Source organism: Arvicola amphibius, chromosome 5, assembly GCF_903992535.2.
Source record: "Arvicola amphibius chromosome 5, mArvAmp1.2, whole genome shotgun sequence".
NCBI lineage: Eukaryota > Metazoa > Chordata > Mammalia > Rodentia > Cricetidae > Arvicola > Arvicola amphibius.
Window position 1 is genome coordinate 24,695,464 of NC_052051.1, and position 22,861 is coordinate 24,718,324.

Genomic DNA, 22,861 nt, shown 5'->3' on the forward strand with positions numbered 1-22,861 from the left:
GGGGAGGCTCTTACTTCCTCCCTGGGAAATCTCTAAATGACTCTTCATGGAAATGTACTTCTGAGAACCTTTCCTGACATCTCTCCCCCATGCTTCCCTTTTCTTATGAAAGGTCCTTGCTTCCTCCAGTGGAGTGAGCCTGCCAGCCTCCCTTGTGGGACCCACCCTGAGGCTTGACGTGCAGGAGGCAGAGCTGAATGGAGCATCCCTAAGGCTGAGCTGTGCAGGGCTGAACCAGATCCTCAGGGCTGGCCAGGGGAAACTTAGCATGCCCTGTGCATGCCTACTGATGCCACTGACCTGTAAAGAAAAGCCTGTGTCTCACCCACACCCCTTTCTGACTCTGAACATACTCCCCTACCCAGTTCAGAGGGTACGGGCTCAAATGTGGGGTTACGCCTAAAGCACCCTCACAATACCTGGCAGGTAAATAGTATTGTAACCGCTGTTCCTGTTGGCAGCCCTCATGTGCCATTGGCCTGCTCTGTGAGAGCCAGAGTCTGGCATCATAACCTGTGGCACCTAGCAGATAGTGAGTGCTGGGTAAATACTGGCTATCTTCAAATGCTAGACTCAAAGGCAGAACTACACCACCCCAACATCTGTCTAACAGTGTAGGACATTCGCGTCTACCACACAAAAGTTGTGCTCAGGCCTCCGCCCTCCAAGTAAACTGGGTGCTTTATATATCTCCGGCTTTGCCTCTGAACCATGGAGAGCTCCTTGCTACCTGCTCTGTCATGCCTCAAAGAGCAGCAAGTACTTAATAGCTGCAGAGCCCTAATGACAGAGTATTGAAACTTGCCCTGTGCCAGGCATGCGCTGGTCACTTAGGAAAGACTCCGGCCTGGACCGACTTCCTCAAAGTTGCTCATATCCCAGTGGGGTGACAGTGTGGTGGGGGATAAACATGTCCACAGGCAACCCCACTTCCTCCAGAGAGGCAGTAGCTGCCTGGGACAATATCCAGGATAAACATGTCCACAGGCAACCCCACTTCCTCCAGAGAGGCAGTAGCTGCCTGGGACAATATCCAGGGCCTTGAAGATCTCGTACACTCAAGGAGGTTTCCTGGGAGAGGAGAGGTTTGTGGCAAATGAGTCTCTTTTGGAGGGGAATCCCAGAAAATGAGATTTTTCTCCAATACTGCGCACCTCCCCCCCCCCCCCCCCCCCCGTGTCTGTATTCGGTGCGCTATTACCCAGTTCGCGAGATTCGGGCAAGGGACTGGAGGTTAAAATACACAGACACACACAGACAGAGAGACAGCGACACAGGTCATCCTTGAATTCCCCAAGAATGCCCCCTTTATTGTGTTCAGGGGGCAGATTATATAGAGATAGCCACGCCCCAGCCAAACCCACCAGAAACCACTCTGCCATCAGGAACGCCTGAAGGTCTCGTGCTCAGAGCAGCTGTAGGCACTCAGATCAGGGAATTACAAGAAATTCAGGATCTGGGGTCTCACTGCTCCCAACACTCCAAAACAGCAGAGAGAGATGGAGAGATGGCTCAGTCAATAGAGCCCCTGCCTTTCCTGCATAAGGACCCAAGTTCAATCTCCAGAACCCAAAATTTTAAAGCCGGGCATGGTGGCACGTGCTTATATGCCCAGTGTTGGAGGAGTCAAGAGGATCACTGAAGCTCACAGGGTAATGAAATAAATGCCCTGTTTCAAAAAGAAATAAAATAAAAAGTCTGAGGAAGGACACCTGAGAGTGTCCTCTGGCCTCCATGTGCACACAAGCATATATGTGCACTTGTACACACAGAGAGAGACATCTACACACACACATACACACACACACACACACACACACACACACACATACACACACACACATTTGGAAAAGGTAAAGAGCTGGCATCCAGCTGGGTTACACATTCCCCAAGCCCGAATAAGATGTTCACTAGGGCTTCTGGGGCCAGGAAGACTGACAGTGGGCATGGGGGTCTTAGAAACTACTGAGAAGCCTGGAAACTACCAAAAGAGGAGCAGGGGAAAAGAATGACAGCTTACACTGGAACCCATCTCCAGGTCAGGAGCTAAGGTGGGAGGACCCGCAGGAGAGCCCAGAGGGATGAAAGGGCCAGCAGCGACAGGCAGGAGGCGCCCTTGTATGTCAGATGCAGGGACAGGAATGCTCTGAACATGGTGGGACACCCTTCATGCTCTCATTTGGGGATTCACTAGAGACTCAAGCATCTGGGTTTCTTCAGACACACATGATCAAAGTCAGGTTTCCCAGACCCTGAGGTAGAGGTACCCAGAGAATTATTGACTCCCATTCTGGTTCCCGGAGGGACATCACCAATTTTAATGGCTAGAGGAAGAAGCCAGAGCCTATCAGTGGGTGGGCAGCCTGTGAGTCTCCACCCTGAAGCCCCTAGCCGGTCACACCTCTGTACAACACTGGTCCCTGGAGCTAGAGTAACACGGTTAAGGGCACACTTGGGCCTTCATGGCTGGTCATGAATACTCTGCCTTGCCACAGACAGATAGAGCCTGTGGGTGAGAGGCATGGATTGAGTCAAGCTTCCTTGGGCCTGCAGGGCTGGCTGCCAGGTCCTGCCCTGGCTGTCCCCTCCCTCTACTTCCCTCTACTACAGAAGCGTCTTAGTGGCTCTCAACTCAGCTCTTGCCTCAGCTGCTCAAGCAAGCTTCCCCTACATTTTTCAGTCAGGCTGACTTGTCCCCAGGACTAAATCACCAGTCCTGAATGTATGGGGCTCTCACCAACCGCCCCCCAACCCCTCAGCACACTTCGCCTGTTGATGTCACTAACTCACAAGGTGAACAAAGTCACAGTAAGTCTCTTGCCACCATTTACATAAAAAGTGAAGACACACAGTCTCAGTGGGGTGAAGATGCCTTCCCAAAGTCAGGCAGTGACCAACTGGCCAAGCTGGGGTTTGAATCCAGGCACTCTGTCCTACCCCATTCCCATGGCTATTATTACCCTGTAGGCTTGGGAATAGTTGCCAAGGATAGAGAGTCTGGCAAAGAATCAAAAGCCCTGTCCCCTAGCTGGGGTTTTCCTAAGTGTTGATCCATGGGGGCTGGTGTGTCCTGTCCAGGGAAGGCTTTCAGGAAGAGGTGTGGGATAAAGTGGCTGCAGTACACAGAGGTTGCTGGGCTGTCAACTGGTAGGCAAAGGATGTAACCGTGCCCGTACCAGGCCACTCCAGACTAGAGTCTAGCTCTGATGGCTACTGGTTCTAAGAACTGAACGGCTTCCTTGGGCTCTTGCTTCCCCATGTCCTCATGTAGAACAAGGTATTGTGAGGTTTAAATGAAAACAAGTTAGACACTGTAACAATGCCTGGCCCAGAGCAGATGCTCAATAGGCTGCTAGCTGCTGTCCTTATTATGTGCCTCCCACCCAGAGCTCTCTAGGACTCAAATTCAGCAAATAAGGAAGAGCCAGCAGCAGTAAGTGCTGTGACCCCAGGGTAGCAAGTGAGGAGGGACAATGGCCTGGGCATCCGAGCGGGTTGTTTCCCCTGCAAAAACATCAGGAAAGAAACTTTGCCAGAACAAAGCCCTTTGGAGAACACCAACCTGAACCTGACTGCACCCCTTTCTTACCCTACTCCCCTCTCCCCGGCCTCTAGCCTCTCTGTAAATGCAAGCAGCAGCTCATCGGGGTTCAAGAACAGCCTGGCTCCACAGGGCACCAAGTTCAGCACCAGAGACATGGACAATGATAACTGCATGTGCAAATGTGCTCAGATGATGTCTGGAGGTGGGTGTGCCCAGAGGATGTCATTTGGAGGTAGAGGAGGGTATATCCAGATGATGTCTGGAGGTGGGTGTGCTCAGATAACATCTGGAGGTGGAGAAGGATATGTCCAGATGATGTCTGGAGGTGGGTGTGACGTCTGGGGGTAGGTCTGTCCAGATGATGTCTGGAGGTGGGCGTGTCCAGATGATGCCTGGGGGTGGATGTACCCAGATAACATCTGAAGGTGGGGAAGGGTATGTTCAGATGCTATCTGGAGGTGGGCATTCCTGGTGAGGCTCCAGCCAATCTTCCCTCTTCCAGGTCATTAGAGTCCCCACGGGATTGTACCTTCCATAGATGGCACTTCTATAGCAATACCCCCAGAATTCCTTAGAGACTAGCTGGGAGACACCAAGAGTAGCTCGAGGAAAGCACAATGCCCATCAATCCCACTTTCTTGTCTGAGGATTCCCCCACTCCCCAGGCCAGGTGGAAACAGCATCGGGGAGATTAGAGGCAGGAAAGGCAGGTCCATTCCACACGTCTATGTCAGACAGTGCTCTGGTAGGGACAAAAATCAGAGAATGGAGATGGGAAGGGGAAAAACAGATAGAAGAGACTCATCAAGTCATAGAGGCAAGGGCCAGAGGAGGCCAAGAGTGACACAAAGTGGTAGAGGCAGAGAGGTGCAGGTGACAGCAGACTGAACGAGGGGATAGACAGGAGGTGTGCAGAGTTCACTGGAGACAGAGCCCATGGGGGAAGGACAGAAACCACGCGAGCCAGATGACACAGACAGAGGACACAGAGAGGGACACCCACAAACAGAGACCTCTAGAGAGAACAACATGGTAGGAGGTCATCAAGGGAAGAAGAGGGAGACAGGGGTGTCAGAAAGATAGCAGGAAGTCACAGAGGAGCCTGAGCCGTGGCCAGAGCCTCTGCTGACCTCCAAAGCTCCGGCTTCACCTCTGTCCATACCCAGTCCATGACCTTCAGCAAGCCGGTACCCCAAGATGACAGCCCACCAGCCCTGCCCTCCTAGAATCTAGGCCAACACACCCTACCTCCTCCAAATTCTGTCCTCCCTCTTCCACTAGGGTGGTGGTTTGATGCCTGTGGCCTCTCCAACCTCAATGGCATCTACTATCCAGTCCATCAACACTTGCACAAGATCAATGGCATCCGCTGGTACTACTTCCGGGGCCCCAGCTACTCATTGCAAGGCACACGCATGATGCTGCGGCCAATGGGTGCCTGACACACAGCCCTGCAGAGACTGACGCCACGGGAGGATGCTCAACCCAGATGGCTCTGTGCAAGCTTGGCCCCGCCCAGAAATCAGTGCCCAGGGTTCATCCTTGACATTCTAGGACATCAGAGCCAGCTTACCTTGCCCCCAAATTACAAAGATTCGCCTGCCTCCCCGTGGCCCTCCATTGTGAAATGCTGGGTGCCTGAGGCACTGCCCCTGTGGCACCTATACCCCCACTTCCTCCCGCCATCTGCAGGGACTCCTTGCCATAACCTGAGGAACACTGAACTTGACACCTCAGAGGGCGGGGTTACAGCAGAGGGGAAAAGCTTTGCAGACTGGGGGTGCCCTCCTCCAGGGGAGGCTGAAGTCTATTCCCCTTCTCCAATTCCAAGTTTCTCCAGCCTTGAGATGACTGCAGACTTTCTTTCCAAGGCTTAGACACTGTTCCAACTCCCCTACCCACAACCCTGGTGCTAGCCATTATTTCCCAGTGTTCAATGACTCCGGGACTTCAATGGCTAACCATCAGACCTGGTCTCTCAGAAGTTTCTAGAAGTACGAGAGGTATCTTTTGACTCCAGCATGCCCTAGAGTGTGTTCCACAGGTAATAACCAAGGCTCCTCTCTAAAGTACATAGGAGAAAGTGAGAGAAACAGCAGGTCAAATAAAAAGAATAGGTTTCCTTAACTGCATTACGTGTCAGAATCTTGTGGCCACCCATTAAGGGGGTAGGGGGAGCAGCTTTCTCCAAATGTACTTATTTGAAAATGAGGGCTGGCAAGATGGCTCCACTGGTAAAAATTCTTACCTCGCAAATATGAGGACCCAAGTTCGAACTCCCAGCACCCATGTAGAAAGCCGAGTGTGGCCATGAGGACCTGAACTCAGCACTGGGGAGGCAGAGACCAGTAACTCTCTGGAGTTTGCTGGTCAGCCAACCTAGCTGAATCAGTGGGAGAAAAAAAATAAGGTGGAGAAGTGGCTGAGGAAGACCTGAGTTGACCTCTGGCCTCCACATGTATGCTTTCTTAAATAAAGTCATATTCTTTCTATCTCAGGGCCATGGGTTCCCTTGGAAAAGCCTGGTCTACAAGAGCTAGTTCCAGGACAGGCTCTAAAAAAACTACAGAGAAACCCTGTCTCGAAAAACCAAAAAAAAAAAAAAAAAAAGAAAGAAAGAAAAAAAAAAAGAAAAAAAGAAAAAAAGAAAAAAGGAAAAGCTGGTCCTCACCTGACATGGGGAGGGTCCCTAGGGACAAGTCCTCCACTTCACTGCTCCACCTTCGCTGGCTACAAGGACCATCGGGAGGCCTCGGATGGCCCCTAAAATACAACTAGCAGGAACTTTGCATTAAAATAGACACATGCCCGTAAAGACGGTTCAAGAACAGAGACCCTCTCTGTGCTAGGAGTTCATCTCCTCCAAGGTTCCTTCCAACCCCAAGAAGCTGTCCTTGGGGCTCCTCAGCCACCCTGGCTCACTCTGGCAACTGTCAGGCCTGACACCAGTGCCAAGGGATCCTTCCTGCCTCATCCAACACAGCGTTGCCCCTCTGTCCCTGGAGGAGGCAAGGCCTCAGCAGTCCTAGCACCCCCATGGCCTCTAAGGTGCTCTCACTGAAAAGGGGGACACACAGCCGTGCTCTGGCCTGGTGCTTCACTGCACCCCTTCCAAAGTCCTCACAATGCTGTGAGCATCCCTGACACCCAGCCCAGCCAGGAATCACTTTTCTGAGTTCTCCCAGGCAAGCTAGGCCTGCAGGGACAGGCTCCATCCTCCCTGGAGTCCCACAATGCCGGAGCATCTCTAGCAGGACCAGAAAAGATTTAGGAACAGGCTGCTGCACAGAAAGCTCAAATCGCCTTACTCGGCATTTACCCAGCAGAATTTTGCTCAGCACCTACTATATGAGACTGGGAAAGATAGGGGAGAGGGTCAAACTGGCTCTGAGACTCAAAGCCAGTGGTCCAGCTTCCCATGGCCTTTATTTTCCTGCCTGAGAAATGGACCCAGTAGTGCCCCCTTCCAGCTGTGCTGTACTATGGAGGAATGACGCCGCACATAACATGTCCTGGTCTCCTGGCAGAATGTTAGTTCCTGAGCTGAGGAGATGGCCTTGTCAGTAAAGTGCCCATGTGGACACATCATGAGAAACTGAGCTTAATCTCCAGAACCCATGTGGGAAGATGGGCACAGTGGCTGCTCCTGTCATCCCAGCACTGAGGAGGCAGAGATAGATGGGCTCACTGGAGAGTCAGTCTGGGTAAGCGCCAGATCTGAGTGAAAGACAAAAAGGGTAGCTCCTAAAAAATGACAACTGAGGTTGACCTCTGCCCTACACACACACACACACACACACACACACACACACACACACACCACGCTAGTTCCCCAAAAGGCCAAAGGACAGAGGAAGGCTACCTCTTTCCAGTGTGTGTTACTACTCCTGATCCCAGCAACCAGGGAGCATCCGGCTCAGAGATGCCAGATGCGGTTCTGAAGAGCCCTGGCCCTCTCTGAGCATCAGTATCTCATGAAACACCCACCAACGGCCCGAGGACGGCAGCGCTGGCTCACCACAGCTGCTGAAGGAGCCCCGCAGGGACAGAGGTGGCTTGGGAATCAGGCTCCATCTCCTGGGGCTGCAGTTCCTCGGAACTGGATCAGGGATATTTGTTTCTGAAATTCCTACCCAAAATCTTTGTCACCTCTTCTTGCCTCAGCTAAGAGTCCTTCCATGTCTGTGGTAGGGGAAGAGGGCTTTGTCTAGGTGCGTTATATCTACTCCGGCACACATGCAGCCCTGAGCTGTCCCTTCCTTGAGCTCTGTGGAGACATGTGGCCACCTACCATAAAGATGCTAAAGCGCTGTCCCTGCTGCCCACCACAAGAGCTAAAGGAACTTTCTAGAAAGACCTCCAAGACCAGCTTGTCCTCACTGGTGCCTGGGGAGTCCTGGTAGGTCCTGGTGGAGCCAGCAGGGCAGCACACACTGTTCCTAAGAGCACCATGTGGGACCAGAAAAGGTTGTTTCTATACTGGAGTTCACCGTGTTCGTGCCAGGGACCTAACAAGGGACAACAGCTTAGGTGCTCCTTGGAGGAGCAAGACAGGAAGCAGGCAGCCCTCGTGGAAGGGTTCAGGAATGGAGCCTTCTCTGGATTTTCCTTCCCATCACAGGCTGTGTAAGCCTTTGCTTCTCTTATAAAGATGCTTTGGAAAGCAGGCACTGTTGCCTTGGCAACAGCAGCAGCAGCAGCAGCCTCTTTAGTGGAGCAGCTTTTCAGCATTGGACCTGGTAGGTTCATCAGTGTTCACACATTCTTTCACGGGTGAATTCACTTGCACAGCTGTGATTGGTTGAAGGCCCACCTGGACCAAGGCCTGGCTGGGTGGTGGGGCTGGGGCAGTGTGTGAACAGATGTCTACAGCCCACCTCGCTGAACTGAACAGACTTAGGGGAGATGGCAAAGGAGCAAATTAAACGTAGTCAAGATGAAGTGAATAAAGAATACACCACAAATGTAGACAACACACAGGACAGACCAGAGAGAATTGCAGAGAAAACAACTCAGAGACCTCTAAGGAGACCTGGTGTGTGTGTGTGTGTGTGTGTGTGTGTGTGTGTGTGTGTGTGTGTGTTTTCTCTTTCATGTGTGTGTGCTGGGAAGACCAGAGGATGACATCAGGTGTCTCCCTCAATTGCTCTCCACATTGTTTTGAGACAGGGTCTCTCACTGAACCTGGAGCTCCCAGACTGCCTGGCCAATTAGCACCAGGAATCTTTCTGTCTCTGCCTTGCCAGTGCTGGAATAACAGGCGTGCACCACATGTCAAGCTCTCAATGCGGTGGTGATCTGAACTCAGGCCCTTATACTTGCGTATCAAGCACCTTACTGACTGAGCCGCCTTCTTCTTCTTCTTCTTCTTCTTCTTCTTCTTCTTCTTCTTCTTCTTCTTCTTCTTCTTCTTCTTCTTCTTCTTCTTCTTCTTTTTCTCCTTCTCCTTCTCCTTCTCCTTCTCTTCTTCCTCCTCCTCCTCTTTCTCTTCCTCCTCCTCTTTCTCTTCTTCCTCCTCCTCTTTCTCTTCCTCCTCCTCCTCTTTCTCTTCCTCTTCTTCTTCCTCCTCCTCTTCCTCTTCTTCTTCCTCCTCCTCTTCCTCCTCCTCCTCTTTCTCTTCCTCCTCCTCCTCTTTCTCTTTCTCTTCCTCCTCCTCCTCTTCCTCCTCTTCCTCTTTCTCTTCCTCCTCCTCCTCTTTCTCTTCCTCCTCCTCCTCCTCTTTCTCTTCCTCTTCCTCCTCTTCCTCTTCCTCTCCTCTTCCTCTTCATCTTCTTCTTACTCATTGTCACTACTGAGTCTCAGATATGGCACCCAAATGCTCTTGGGCCCATTTCAAACACAGAAGCCAATCCAGGAATCTGCTCTTCTCCTGCTATTTGGGAAAGGACTTCGGGGCTCCATGGGAACACAGTTTGAGAATGAGCCCATTGATTATCTAACACCCCTACCTCTGTGTCCCTGGGTCTAAGGGACACAGGAGCCAGAGGGCAGAACGCACATTAGCCTCTGAGAAGCAACAGGACGAAATGAGTGAATGGTGGTCAATTCAGTGGAAGGGGTGCCCGTGGGAGGAGCCTCCCAGCCTCCATGAGGGCTACAGCTGTGTTCAGTTTGCAGTACTCCCATCAGATTACGCAGCGTGCTTACACTTTTCCCTAAGTGTGCCTCTACATAACGGCAGGCATGTGAGGAGGAAAGACCGGATGTGTTCACACACACTAAAACTGAAAAGAAAACCCTGTCTCAAAAAAAAAGAAAAAGAAACAAAAAAGTATTGCATAATTCTGGATAATTATCATTACTGACTCGCCTCACCTCTGCACTCACACTTTCCCTGCTTCAGGAAGTCAGTTCTCAGAACTCGCCCTCCCTGGAGAAATGCAATCCCCTCCATTTACCAGGCTGGGTGGCATGTAATGGAGCATGAAGGTAAAGGTGACGGCACATGGCTGAAGTCCCAAGCACTCAGGAGGCTGAGGAGGGAAGATCCCAGTGCAGGCTAATCAGAGCTACATAATGAGACCCTGTCTCAAAAACAAAACGGAAAATTCAAATCGCCCTCATTTAGCAGTTACGCTTTTTGCTATATTTAAGAAAAATCACCTGCCTCACTGGAACTTAGATGGCTTATGGTGGTTGTTTTGGTTTTTTTTGTTTTTTGTTTTTTGTTTTTTGTTTTTTTTTTTTTTTAAAAAAAAAAAAAAAAAGGTGCTAGAGTGTGTGTGAGGACCAGGGTCTGACCTCTGGATTTGCCTGGTCCTGTTGGCTGTGTGGACAGACTCTGAAGGGGAGGGGCCAGCAGGTTCTGACTGACCATGCATCCACAGCAGCTGCAATCAGCAGGCCAGCTCAGAGTTTTATCCTCCAGCAGCCTGGCTGGGTTTAATGGTACTTGTCTGGGTCTAGCTCTGGCCTTTCCTGTTAGTCAGGGCGATTGGTCCCTCCTGTTAGTCAGGGCAATTGGTCCCTCCTGTTAGTCAGGACAAGAAAATATGAATGTCAGAGGGAAGGGATAAAAAATGCCAGGCTTGGAGGGGCCTCCACGGTAGGGAAGAGGAAGGACTCTCACACAGCTGCTGGGAGATGCCCACCTCAGGGTGTTGCTCTCCCACGTCAAGGAGTCTGCAGAACCAGTCGAAGCACTAAAGACCAGACAGCATCATTTGCACAAGCCCGGGGGGCAGCGGTGGACTCCAACTTTCCAGATAAATATGTATGAGTCATTGTCTACATAAACCAATTATGAGATATGAAGAAGAGATAAACTCCCATGAAGAAGCATTCTGCATGTGCACAAGGGGCTACCCAGACCAGTCCAATGGAACTGCCCACTCCCAAAACATGGACTGCAGTTAGGATAGAAGAGGATGAAAACAGAGTGGTATTTGTGACAGACAACCTGCCAGAGGACTAGTAAGTCCTTCTCAGAGCACACCCAAAGGCGGCAAGAGGAGAGGGTAGAGCCCTTCACCAATCACAGAGCCCAAACACCGGGAAATAATCTGAAAACTCACAAAGTATTCCACATCCCAGAGGAGCCAAAGGAGACACGACAGCTGGGTGGGAAGCAGCCCAAAACCCAGAGCCGTGATGTGGTGTAAGCTTACAAGCTAAGGATAATGTGATAATATTGGCTAATTGGGATGCATGCCATATGATGTTACTGATGGATGCAGTATATGGGTTCTTAAGGTCTGAACATGGGTTCTGACAAGTCAGGTGTGGACCCCCATTCTCAACAGGCCAGTTAAAGAGAAAGTCATAGTGAAAAGCCGAGAAAGGAAATGCGTTCAATTCCCACTGGGAAGAGGAACAACGACATCCAGGACCACTAAGGTCCCCTCCCCACAAGCCCTTCTTGGGGTCCCGACATGAGGCTTATGTTCAGATGGAAGGGCAGAGGTACGCATCACTGAGCAGTGAAATCTCTCTCCTGGAGACAATTCCTCCTCCGCTAGTCTGCCACATCCTTGTCCTTTTCCCAGCATGGGACTCCTGGGGAATCCCAATTTCTTAAGGGCCACGATTTTAATGGTGTAGCAGCCCAAAGGAGAGAGACAAGTGTCTCTCCTTAGAATAGCTTCACCCCTGGGTGAATAGAGCTTCACCCCTACCGGGGCCCACACATATTAATACACTAACGGTGGGGGAAGCGCTGTGGAACGGGCAGAAACTGCACTAGCTTTCAAATAACTCTTTGGTTGTTGTCTGTCTGGTTTCTTTCTTTGAGTCAGTGCTTCCTACATAGTCTTGGTTGTCCTGGAACTCACTCCATAGACCAGACTGGCCTCAAACTCACATAAAGCCACCTGTTCTGCCTCCCGAGTACTGGGATTAAAAGTATGCACCACTAGGCCTGACTTTTGGAATAACTCTTAAATACAAAATTGCTCGAAAACAAGTTTTCTGTTTCTATGTGTATGGGTGTTTAACCTGCATGAATGTATGTGTACCACATGTGTGCCTGGTGTCCACGGAGGCCAGAAGAAGCCATCAGATCCCCTGGAACTAGAGTTACAAACAGCTGTTGGCTGCCATGCAGAGGCTGGGAATCAAGCCCCCGTCTTCTGGAGGAAAATCCAGTGTTCTTAGCCCTGAATCAGGTCTCTAGTCCATCGCTGGGAATTTCTGCCGTTTTCAGATTTGTGTGTATAAGCTCTTGTCTGCATGTATGTGCACCATATGCATGCCTGGTGCCGCGGAGGCCGGAACTAGAGTTATGGATGGTTGTGAGCCACCCCACCCTGTAGGCTCTGGGAACTGAACCCAGGTCCTCTGCAACACCAACAAGTGCTCTTAACCAATGAGCCATCTCATCCCCAGCTGTTCATTTTTTTTTTAAAGAAGTACAGAAAGAATCTGAGCAGAGCTGATCTAGTCTCCATATGTTGTCAACACCTTAGTTCCTTCCTAACCTCAGGTTGCTTCAGCCTGACTTAAGTGATCCATTTTTAACTTTTTGATCCAAGATGGCAACTGGGCTCTAGCCATAATGCCTGAGCCCTAGGCAAGAAGAGAAAGAAGCAAAGGGCTTTCCTTCCCGTGGTACAAGCCTCTCCTAGGGATATTTTGGAGAAGTCTCAGCTACTTATTTGCATTTTTCTGGTGGCCAGTAGCTTCAAGAGTGGCCAGCACTATAGTCTATTGAGGAAGGAAAGGACAGATTTGGGAAAACAAAGAGGCAGAGAGCAGGGTAAGCGCAGAGGCAAGCAGGAGCCCTTCAGGGCTGGTCTAAATCTGTTTTGGAGATGAATGCTGTAATGGTTGAGGTTTTTGTAAACGACTCAATCTCAGGTCATCTGGGAAGAGGGAACCTCAACTAGGAAAATGTCCCTGTCCCAATGACCTACGCATAAACCAGAGGAGACTTCCTTGATTTTTTTGATTTTTTTTTATTAAATTATATAATTTTACAAATTATCACCTCCTCCCCTCTTCCCATTCCCCCCTCCCCCTCCCTCTCCAGTCCAAGGAGCAGTCAGGGTTCCCTGCCCTGTGGGAAGTTCAAGTTCCTCCCCTATCCATCCAGGTCTAGGAAGGTGAGGATCCAAACAGACCAGGTTCCCACAAAGGCAGTACGTGGAGTAGAATCAAAACCCAGTGCCATTGACCTTGGCTTCTCAGCCAGCCCTCCTTGTCAGCCACGTTCAGAGAGTCCAGTTTGATTACATGCTCCATCAGTCCCAGTCCAGTTGGCCTTGGTGAGCTCACATTAGATCAGTCCCATTGTCTCCGTGAATGGACGCATCCCTCACGGTCTTGACTTCCTTGATTAATGACAGATGTGAGGAAGCTCACCCCACTGTCAGTGGCGCCACCTCTGGATGGGTGGTACTGAGCTGTGTAGGAAAGCAAACTGCCAGGAGCAAGCTGGCACTCTCCTCTGTGACTTCTGTTTCAGTGCCTGCCTCCAGGTTCCTGCCCTGCTTGAGTTCCTGCCCCGACTTCTCTCAGGCAAATAAAGCTTGTTCTCCCCAATTGGTTCTTGGCCATTGTTTTACCATAGCAACAGAAACCAAACTAGAACAAACACACTGAGGGTCAAGAGAATGAGTGACTTTCCCATAGCCTGAGGTCCAGACAAGGAGGATGTCACATCCAAAGCCAGAGCCCTGACTCTTGGGGACTGGGGAGAGGGTTCAGTAGGTGAAGTGTTTGCTAGACATACATAAAGGCCTGTTTGGATTCCCAGCACCCACGTAAACGGTAGGGCTCGGTGCACATCTGTAATTTCAGTACTCGGAACTGTGGGATAGAGACGCAAGTGGATTTCGGGGGTGCTAAACAGTAAGCTACAAGTTCAGAGGGAGACCTGCCTCAAAAAATAAGGTGGGTGCCAGGTATGGTGGCACACCCTTTTAATCCCAGCCCTCAGGAGGCAGAGGCAGTTGAATCTCTGAGTTCCAGGCTGGCCTGGTTTACAGAGTGAGTTCCAGGACAGCCAGAGCTACACAGAGACACTCTCCACACATGCACTGTGGCACATACCCACATTCACACACCCACATGCACACACACACACACACACACACACACATCATGCACATACATATAATAATTAATAGGTCAATTAAATTAATTATTAATTACTTAATTAAAATAGGGTGAAGAGCAACTGAGAAAGACATTCAACATCAACCTCTAACTTCCACATGTGCACATACATACACCACACACAGGTCCTGATTCCTGAGCACATGGCCCTAACCATTAGACCATGCTGCCCTATCTTCACTGTGACAGGATTAGCCAATGACATGGTGATGCTGCTTTGCTGAACCTGAACTGCCACCAGTAACATGAATGTGGGGCAGTCAACAAGATGCCATTCCATCTCAGGTCTTTACACCCTTCCACCCAACTGTGCTGATGACTCTGTCCTTTCACCGTGTGGCTCTATCCCACCCACAGAGAAATGTCTTCCAACCTCCTGCCTCTGCAACGCACAGCTTCTCCTCAGTAGGAATTCATCTGTGCATAGCAAGGCCACCTCCAATCTTTCCTCCCCACCCTTGAGCCAGAGACCAGTGGTGAAATCCACTAGGCACGATCATAGTCCCTGGTTTTAGATCTTGGCTATTGAACCTTTATGTTAGCACCTCAACCTCTCTAGGCCTTGACTTCCCGATCTGGGAAGTGAAAATGTTGGCAGTCTGAGAGGGTTGTAAGGCTTCAGTGAAAACAGAAGAGAGGCACAAAGCATGGTGCCTAGCCCATAGTTCACACACACAGGCACGCACACGCCACATACACACCACACACACGCACACACACATGCACAGCAGGACCCAAAATCCAAATGCAAGGCCAATCAGATGGGATCCACCCACACTTAGCTGATGGTGTGTCATCCTGATGGTTACTGTTTCAGGAGTCAACACCACAGAAGAGCAAACCATTTCAAAATTCTTTGGTCAGGTTCACAAAGCTCCCCCTCACATCCCAACTCCCATTTAAGTTCCAAGCAAAAAGCACCCACTTTTTGGTTTTGCCTCAGACTCTAATTCAGCCATGAAGTGGCAGTTTAACATTGAACATGTCCTTGCCCTGTCTGCCTAGCCAGATCATGGGACATTGATGTAATATCCAGAGAGAGCTGGCATCTGTGGACGTAGTAAAGCAGCTGGGGTTAGCAGGACCTTTGTGGTGACATCCACACAGTGTGTTCAGCATGTACACAGGTGATTGTGTTCTCGATGGAATCTGATGAGTCTAGGAGTTAGGGACAGTCTATGTCTTCCCCCATAATGCCCCTGTGCTTTGACTCCAAGTGCTGTGACCCCAGGCTAGCTGCACAAACAGCCAAAAGGCTGGAAGGAAACTAGTTAGTTTAGTTTTCCCAAGTCTGGTCCAGCCCAGCCCACGGCACTTGTCACCATGGAAACAAAACTTCTCTCAACCTGGGAGGCTCTGCTCACTGTTCCTTCTGGTGGCGTGATAATGAAGACGCGGCTAGCTGACATTTTCGGGCATCGTACCCTCTGACCTGCATCTCTCTGTCATGGTAGGTGTTATCTCATGTTGCAGCGAAGAACACTGGGACTCAGAAAGCATGGGTGACTTCTCCAAGGCCACACAGCAAGCAAGAGGCAGAAACAGAATTTCAGTCTTCAGTCAACTGTTGGGGGTAAGTCCTACCCCGAACACTCAACTCTTTAGCAAATGTAGAAACTGGGGCTTGTGGAGAAGTCTGGTACACACATCTATGTAGGACCCCAAAAGTTTTATCACCTGAGCTCCACAAGAGGGATTGTCACTGCTTTATACCTGCAGGGCCTATTTGAGAGGGTACCTTACTGAGTACAGGAAAAATGGTGGGCAGAAGGAAGGAAGGACGGAAGGACGGACTGGCGTGCACAGAACTACAGTGGCAAGTTGGGAGCCTGTGAAAAGTGGCATCTCTTCATCCCTCTGGCTCAAACTGCATCATCCCTCAGGTATGTAGACCACGCCATTCCTGGGACTTCGTCATACCCACAACCAGGCTTGGCGGGCACCCAGCACAGAACCTGATGCCCATTGGCTGGGTTTTCCCGTGGGTGTGAAAACCAAAATATTACTCTAGAAGTGGAGCCGCGTAGCCAAGCTGGGCCAAACCCAAAAGGCAGCCCAGGCGTCCAGCTGGGCCTGTCTGTCTATGTTGGCTTCTTGGCTACTTCCTTCTAAATCTATTTACTTTTTCTGCGTAGATAATAAATTTATATGCGACTTATATAAATTTGGATTCCAAAGGCACAAAAGGAAGAAGTCTCCCTCCCACCAGTGACCCCGGTCAGCCAGGGAATTCCATCTCCAGGGGTCGGGGGAGAGCATTTATTGGAGACCTCCCATGTCTTTGCAGCCGTGTTCCTGTCCCCACAGACATCCAACACTGCTCCTGAACAGTCTTCTGTGGCTGCAGACCAAATGTACATAGAGCATTTTTGACTGCTACATAGGCCTTCATGTACAACGTGACCTGAATTTAGCATTTTCTCAGAGACGGCCATTTTTCATTGCTAGCACAGCAGTGGTGTGAGAAAGAACAGCCCACAGTTGCTGGTGGGATATCTGTAGTCTGTTTGAGCTCACCTGCTTGCCCACACTGAAACTGTGAGGGGACACCAGGTTCTGAGCCTGCTCTAAAGCCCCACTTCTCAGGAGACTGGGTGTTCTTGGGTGGAGACGGTGGGCTGGGGTAGGCCTCTTCATTTACCACCATCATACACCCACGTCTGTGGAGGGATCACAGATACCCAGATAGAGGGACCAACTGAGGCAGCCCTACCTATGACCTCAAGCATATGACTCCCCCTTCTGAGACCATAATGGAGACCATATCTGCTCCATGCTGATCCTGTCCCCACCCTGCTCTGGGTGTCCGTGGTTACAGAGGGATTTACTACCGAGTGGGTATACGGTTTCCTTTCCAACAATTCAAGTGTTTAAATCTTGACAACAAACCAAAGTTGGAAACTCCTATGTGGCACTAGGATGCTCTTCCTGACAGTGTCAGGGATGGTGGCACCTCTCCTTTGCTGGGCTGAACAGCAGGGGTGGCCAGTGCACCCTCTGGGGAGATACCAAAATGGGATTGGAGCCTGAATTCCCTGTGACTCCGTGTGCTCTTGGCCCCCAACCTCACCAATCCCAAGTAACCACAGAGAAGAGGACATTATTTGGAAGCAAGACACAGACACATGTACACATACCCCTCCACTGGCAGGGGTGAGCAGGCCTGCCTGGGCTCCCGTGGTAGCAATGCTCCGTTCCAGAATGCCACTTCAGAAAGGCAGACATCCTAGCTAATCCCATATCTCCACCAGCCAAGCAGTATAGGAGTGAAGTCAGGCCCCGGGCAAGAGCAAGCTTCTCAAACTGCAGGATTAAGGGATTATCCCACCCCTCATGGACACAGAGGGAAGGTGGTCAGGTGGGGAGGAGGCCAGCTTGCCGGGCAGAGCCTCAGAACATGGCAGCTGTCAGGTGACCTGGCTCCAGCAGGCTCCAGTTAGGCGGCAGAGGGAGGCTCCATACAGAGCTGCCCCTTCCCCTGCTCCAGTAGGACACCATAGAAGGGTAGGGGCCTCACCAGGGGCCATGCCATGCTATTTTCAACTTTCAGAGGCCAGGCAGATAGCCAGCTCTGTCCTGCCACTGATTCTGCTTCTCAAAGTTGGGGCTAAGCATCCCAGTCTAGAGCTGCTCTCTCGCCTCAAGACACAACTGGGAAAAGAAGAAACAGGAAAGATCCAGATAGAATCTGAACCCCAGAGGCAGGGGACACCAGAGCAGGGCAAGCCCCTGTCTCATGGAGCTCCAGTTCTAGTGAAGTCACAGCATGTGGCCTGTGTGTAACACACCACAGCATGTGGCCTGTGTGTAACATACCACAGCATGTGGCCTGTGTGCAACTAAAGCAGGAGAGGGGCCCAGAGGCCACAGCTGACGGTTCTGCTGTGAACTCAGGCATGGACAGGGAAGGGCTCTCGGAGGAGGTACACAGACAGACGCTGAACAGTGAAGAAAATGAGTCATGTGGGTCCCCAGCACTGGTCAGGAAACAACATGTGCAAAGGCCCTGTGCAGAAATGTCTGGTGTGCTCCTAGAACAGTAAGGAGGTAGCATGGGATATGGAGGAGAAACAGCACAGGGTGAACATGAGGATGTAGTCCAGGCTGTCTGGCAGGATGAGCTCTCCCATTATTCAAAGGCTCCCACAGCTCCTTAGAACCCGGCTTGGTGCTCCAGGTCCAAACACCTTTTCTCTATACTTCAGCTACAGGGCCCTCGCACGTGACATCTAGAATCCTTTTCTGTTTCTACCCTTCATCTCGGTTAGCTCCTACCTAACCTTAGCTTCACATCTTAGCTCAAATATCTCAGGCTTCCCCATTCCAGCCCTAGAACAAGCAGTCGGTCTACCCTTCTAGCATGGAAACAAATCCTCAGGCCTATCTGGCCTGTCTCTTCTCAGGGTTCTCCTGTACCCATTCCCCACCTACTCCTGCTCACTTGCCTTTTATAGCCTCCTCTCTATCCCACACCCCTCTCTGAGGTCCCCCAAAAGACAGGGCCATCATTATACATGTAACACCCAAAACACAGCCCCAAATCCTGAGATCAATGAATGTTTGCACAGCGACTAAATGATCCCCATTGTACATATGAATGTGTCTGGGTTCCAGGTGGATGGAGAGGTGCAGGGCAGGGGCCACAGCATCTTTACCCATCTTGGAGATGCCCTGGCCAAGGCCGTGGTCACCCATCTAGCTCCCATCTGCTTGGTCCCCAGCTCGGCTCCTAGCACTCGTGGGCTCTCACGGATGCTTTTCTTACAAGCATCCTACAGGTTCTATTTTTAAGAGTGGCTCCAATTTAAAGGACACGAGGACGGTTTGTTCAAAAAGCATTTGAAGAGTTTCAGAAGGGAGACTGAAACCAATAAAGGAACGGCTGTCTGTCATACAACTCTGGGAAAACTGAGGGAATCATGGCCGGGTTAGGAGGCACCAGCAAAACAAGAAAAGCCAAGCAAACAGCAACTGGTGGGGAAACAATGGAAGGAAACACGAAGGAGATACGGGGTGTGAGACAGCCTTTGTAGAGCTGGACCGAAACATTGTATAATCACAATGAAAAACTGGGGCACACCACGTTAGAGAAGCACGCAAATAAAAGGCAGCTTCCTTGGTATTAACCAAAAGGAAGTTTGAACGCCTGCCAGGCTCGTGCATCATGCTAAGCACATGAATGCATGTCTTCCCAGCAGCTCAGTCACCTGAAAGGACAGGACTGCTTTCGAATGAGAAAACTGACCCCCATGGCCAGTGAGGGGAAGGAAGGGCTGAGCCATGCCAGGCCAGCAGGCTGCTGCCCTCACTATAAAGGCACCAGATGGCAAAGCCAATTGATAATTGTCCCAAATCAACCAGCAGCAAGGGGGGAAAGCTCCTTAGCAATACAAAGGCAGATACCAAAAATTAAAAGAAAAAAAAATTACTGAAAGAACTGAAGTGGTTGCTCGGGAGGATGCAGGCTGGAAGGGGAAGGATGCTTTCATGGTGCCTGTTTAACCCATTTATAAGCAGAGAGGAGTCTGCAGGTGGGAGCAGGATGTGGGAGGGGAGAGACACAGGTAGCTTTCCATGGTGACGGTGGCGGGACTTGGGGCACAAGACACACTTGGCCAAACTCACAAAGTGGTGGCCTTTTAAGAGCTGTGAGTTTCACTGTTGCTAAAAACAAACAACAAACAAACGACACGAGGGCTGAGGAGCTGGCTCAGTGAATACAGTGTGTGCTGCACAAGCGTGAGGACCTGAGTTCGGATCCTCAGCATTGCAGGGACACACACAGGTGGTCGGGGACATACCCTGGGTGTGGCGATGAGTGTCGGTAACCCCCGTATGGCAGGGACACACACATGTGAATCTCCAGGGCTCGCTGGCTAGCCAGCACAGCTGAACATGGGGAACTCCAGGTCCAGTGAGAAACCCTATCTCAAAAAGCAAAACACCACGGAGAACAACAGACGCAGACAACAGATGTGAGCCTCTGGCCTCCACATGTACATGCGTAGGCAAGTTCACCTGTACAAACGCATGCACACAAACATCATATACAATAATATGGCATACCCTGGAAGGAAGAGTGCTGATACTCACACTTTAATTTGAGAACTTTGTTAAGAAGTGTTGATTTAGGGGGCTGGAGAGAGGGCTCAGAGGTTAAGAGCATTGCCTGCTCTTCTAAAGGTCCTGAGTTCAATTCCCAGCAACCACATGGTGGCTCACAACCATCTGTAATGGGGTCTGGTGCCCTCTTCTGGCCTGTAGGCATACACACAGACAGAATATTGTATACATAATAAATAAATAAATAAATAAATAAATATTAAAAAAAAGAAGGGTTGATTTAATAGATAGGTGGATCCAGAGTAACATTAAAGTACATTTGGAGGTGGGTGAGTTCATTGTATATTTCTTCATATACCAAGGTTTTCTAATAACAAACTGGGGGAATGGGCCATTGCATTACTTGAAATATATAATATTGTTAAAAAACCTAGCCGGGAGCCTGGAGAGATGGCTCTGCAGTATAGAGTACTCGTTGCTCTTGCAGAGGCCCTGGGTTCAATTCCTAGCAACCACATGGTGACACACAACCATCTATAATTCCATTTCAAATGAATCCAGTACCCTTTTCTGACCTCCACAGTCACCAGGGACCCATGTAGGACACATACACACAGGCAAGCAAAACATTCATGTATACAAAATAAAATCAATCTAAAAAAGACAAAGCTAAGAAAACAAAACAAAATAGCAAGCTAGCAGGAGAGCTCTGTCCACACCTGGACAGACCACCTACCTTCTGGGTATGAGGGGTAGCTGCCTATGTCCCCACTGTACTCTGAGAACCCAGAGGTCAAGGGCCAATCGCCTAACTCCTCACTGCTCCGTGCTCCCCTACACCAAAGATGCTAGGACTGATGGGAAGGTCTGCCCTGAATCTCCTGGGATGCCTCGCTTGAAGAAATAACGGTTTCACCAAAGACAGCCCCTACAGTCAGCTACATTCCACTCTCTGCCAAAGGGTAAACTGAGGCCAGTCCATGGGGCTTTTCCCAGGAGCCGTTTACATCTCCAGTACTGGAGTGGATCACCGAATTGCATTCTTCCGAGCTGTCATGTCAGCTGATGGGGAGGAACAGAAAGGAGGTCTCATCTCTGCCTAATTACGCACCCGGCAGCTGGGGCCAGGCTGGCTGGGAGCCCCAGCAGCCAGGGCAGCAGCTGCGGGACCTCTGTAGGGCTGAACAGCAGCAGCACTTGGGCTTAGACTCCTGATTCTCACACTACAATGGAAGCAGAACAATAGAGGAGCTGCTACCTCAGATCCTAAGGCTGCTGGGAAGAGAGGCCCCTTATAGCCTGCTGCTTCCACAGATTCTTAGAAGACTGGGCCCCTCTCCCAAAATGAGGCAGCACCTGTGGGGAGAAATCAAACCTGGTCCAGCCCCATTGCTACGTCCAGTAATACTTTCCAGAACTGAGGTTCCTAGACATACCTGCTTTAGATTCCACCAGAATTCTCATCCTCTCCACACACTGGCATGGGGATGGTGTCTGATATAGGTACCCAGGAGATGCTCAACCATAACACTGGTGAGGAAGAGAGCTTGGGCACATGCCAAGGGAGGAGGGCGAGGGTGATGTTGGCTGTGGAGTGTCTGGAAGAACAGACTGTGGCCCAGGCTGTCTTTCAGTCCTGCCCTGTGATGGCTCACAAGGTCTCCACCATTTCATGTTCCACATTCTGCCCTAAGACCACACACCTGCCTCTCCAAGCATCACCTTGAGTACCAATGAGAGGTGTGGCCAGCACTAACCCCTCCTCCAGGAACAGGGTTCACTCACTGTTCCTGGAATCAGAACCCTAATGTCTCTAATTTTTTCTTTTTGCCTTGGTTGTCCTGTAACTCACTCTGTAGACCAGGCAGGCCTCAAACTCACAGAGATCCACCTGCCTCTGCCTCTGCCTCCCAAGTGCTGGAACAGCCAGAACCCCAATTTCTTCACAGGTGCAGCCAGCTCATCTATCCTCCTGGGTGGCCAGGGTATTGAGGATCACAGTCAGAAAGGGACCCTGACCCAAGCCAACAGGGTACCCAGAAAGGCAGGGTGGTCTTTAGCATCTTGAGGCATCACTATGCAAGGCTGGCCTGGATCTCTCCACAGTCCCATTCCTTTTTCAGCATGGGGACTATGAAAACCCACCAGTGGCAGGTGACTGCCCTCCTGTGCCTTTCTCAATCTGCATCTGCAGTGGGCAGAGCCTGTCCTCAGTTTCCCCTTCTTTCTCTAAGGACTCTGGGGGTTGGTGTCAAACAGACAGCTGTGCTGACCCAGATGTTTGTCAATAGCCCAACGGAAATCTCTCTATGCTTAAAATAAAACCAGCATCGAACCTGACACCATGCCTCCCCTGATGTTTCCTGTTTCTGAAGACTGGAGTCAAGGCAGGCTGCAATGAGGAAACACCACCCAGTCCCCCCTCCCCGTGGAAGACAGTCAGGCCATCCCTCAGGTCACCCTTTATGCACCCAGGAGTCTTGCTGCCCCACGACATGGGGAATACTAACCTGGGAGACTGGTCAGATGTGAGGCCATAGCTCCATAGTTAGCTGCTCTGGGATATAGAGCACTTCAAAAGCCCCAGAATTTAAAGTCACAACGAAAGACCTGTACCACCGAGCTCTCTGCTGAGGTCCAGAAGTTAAGACTGGCCTCTCCAGGGTCACCCAGGGACACAAGCAAGGCCACCACTCTGGG

The 22,861-nt window shown here is 50.6% G+C and overlaps 1 protein-coding gene across 1 annotated transcript in view; it reads left to right on the forward strand.

Annotated features, from left to right (window-relative positions):
- The window catches only part of Angpt4 (angiopoietin 4), a 33,480-nt gene extending 28,494 nt beyond the window's left edge, over positions 1–4,986 (forward strand). The window contains exons 8-9 of the mRNA XM_038332000.1: positions 3,616–3,746; positions 4,826–4,986. Of these exons, the coding sequence (XP_038187928.1) occupies positions 3,616–3,746; positions 4,826–4,986 (292 nt within the window). The remainder of the gene's footprint in view (positions 1–3,615; positions 3,747–4,825) is intronic.
- The last annotated feature ends 17,875 nt before the right edge of the window (positions 4,987–22,861 follow it).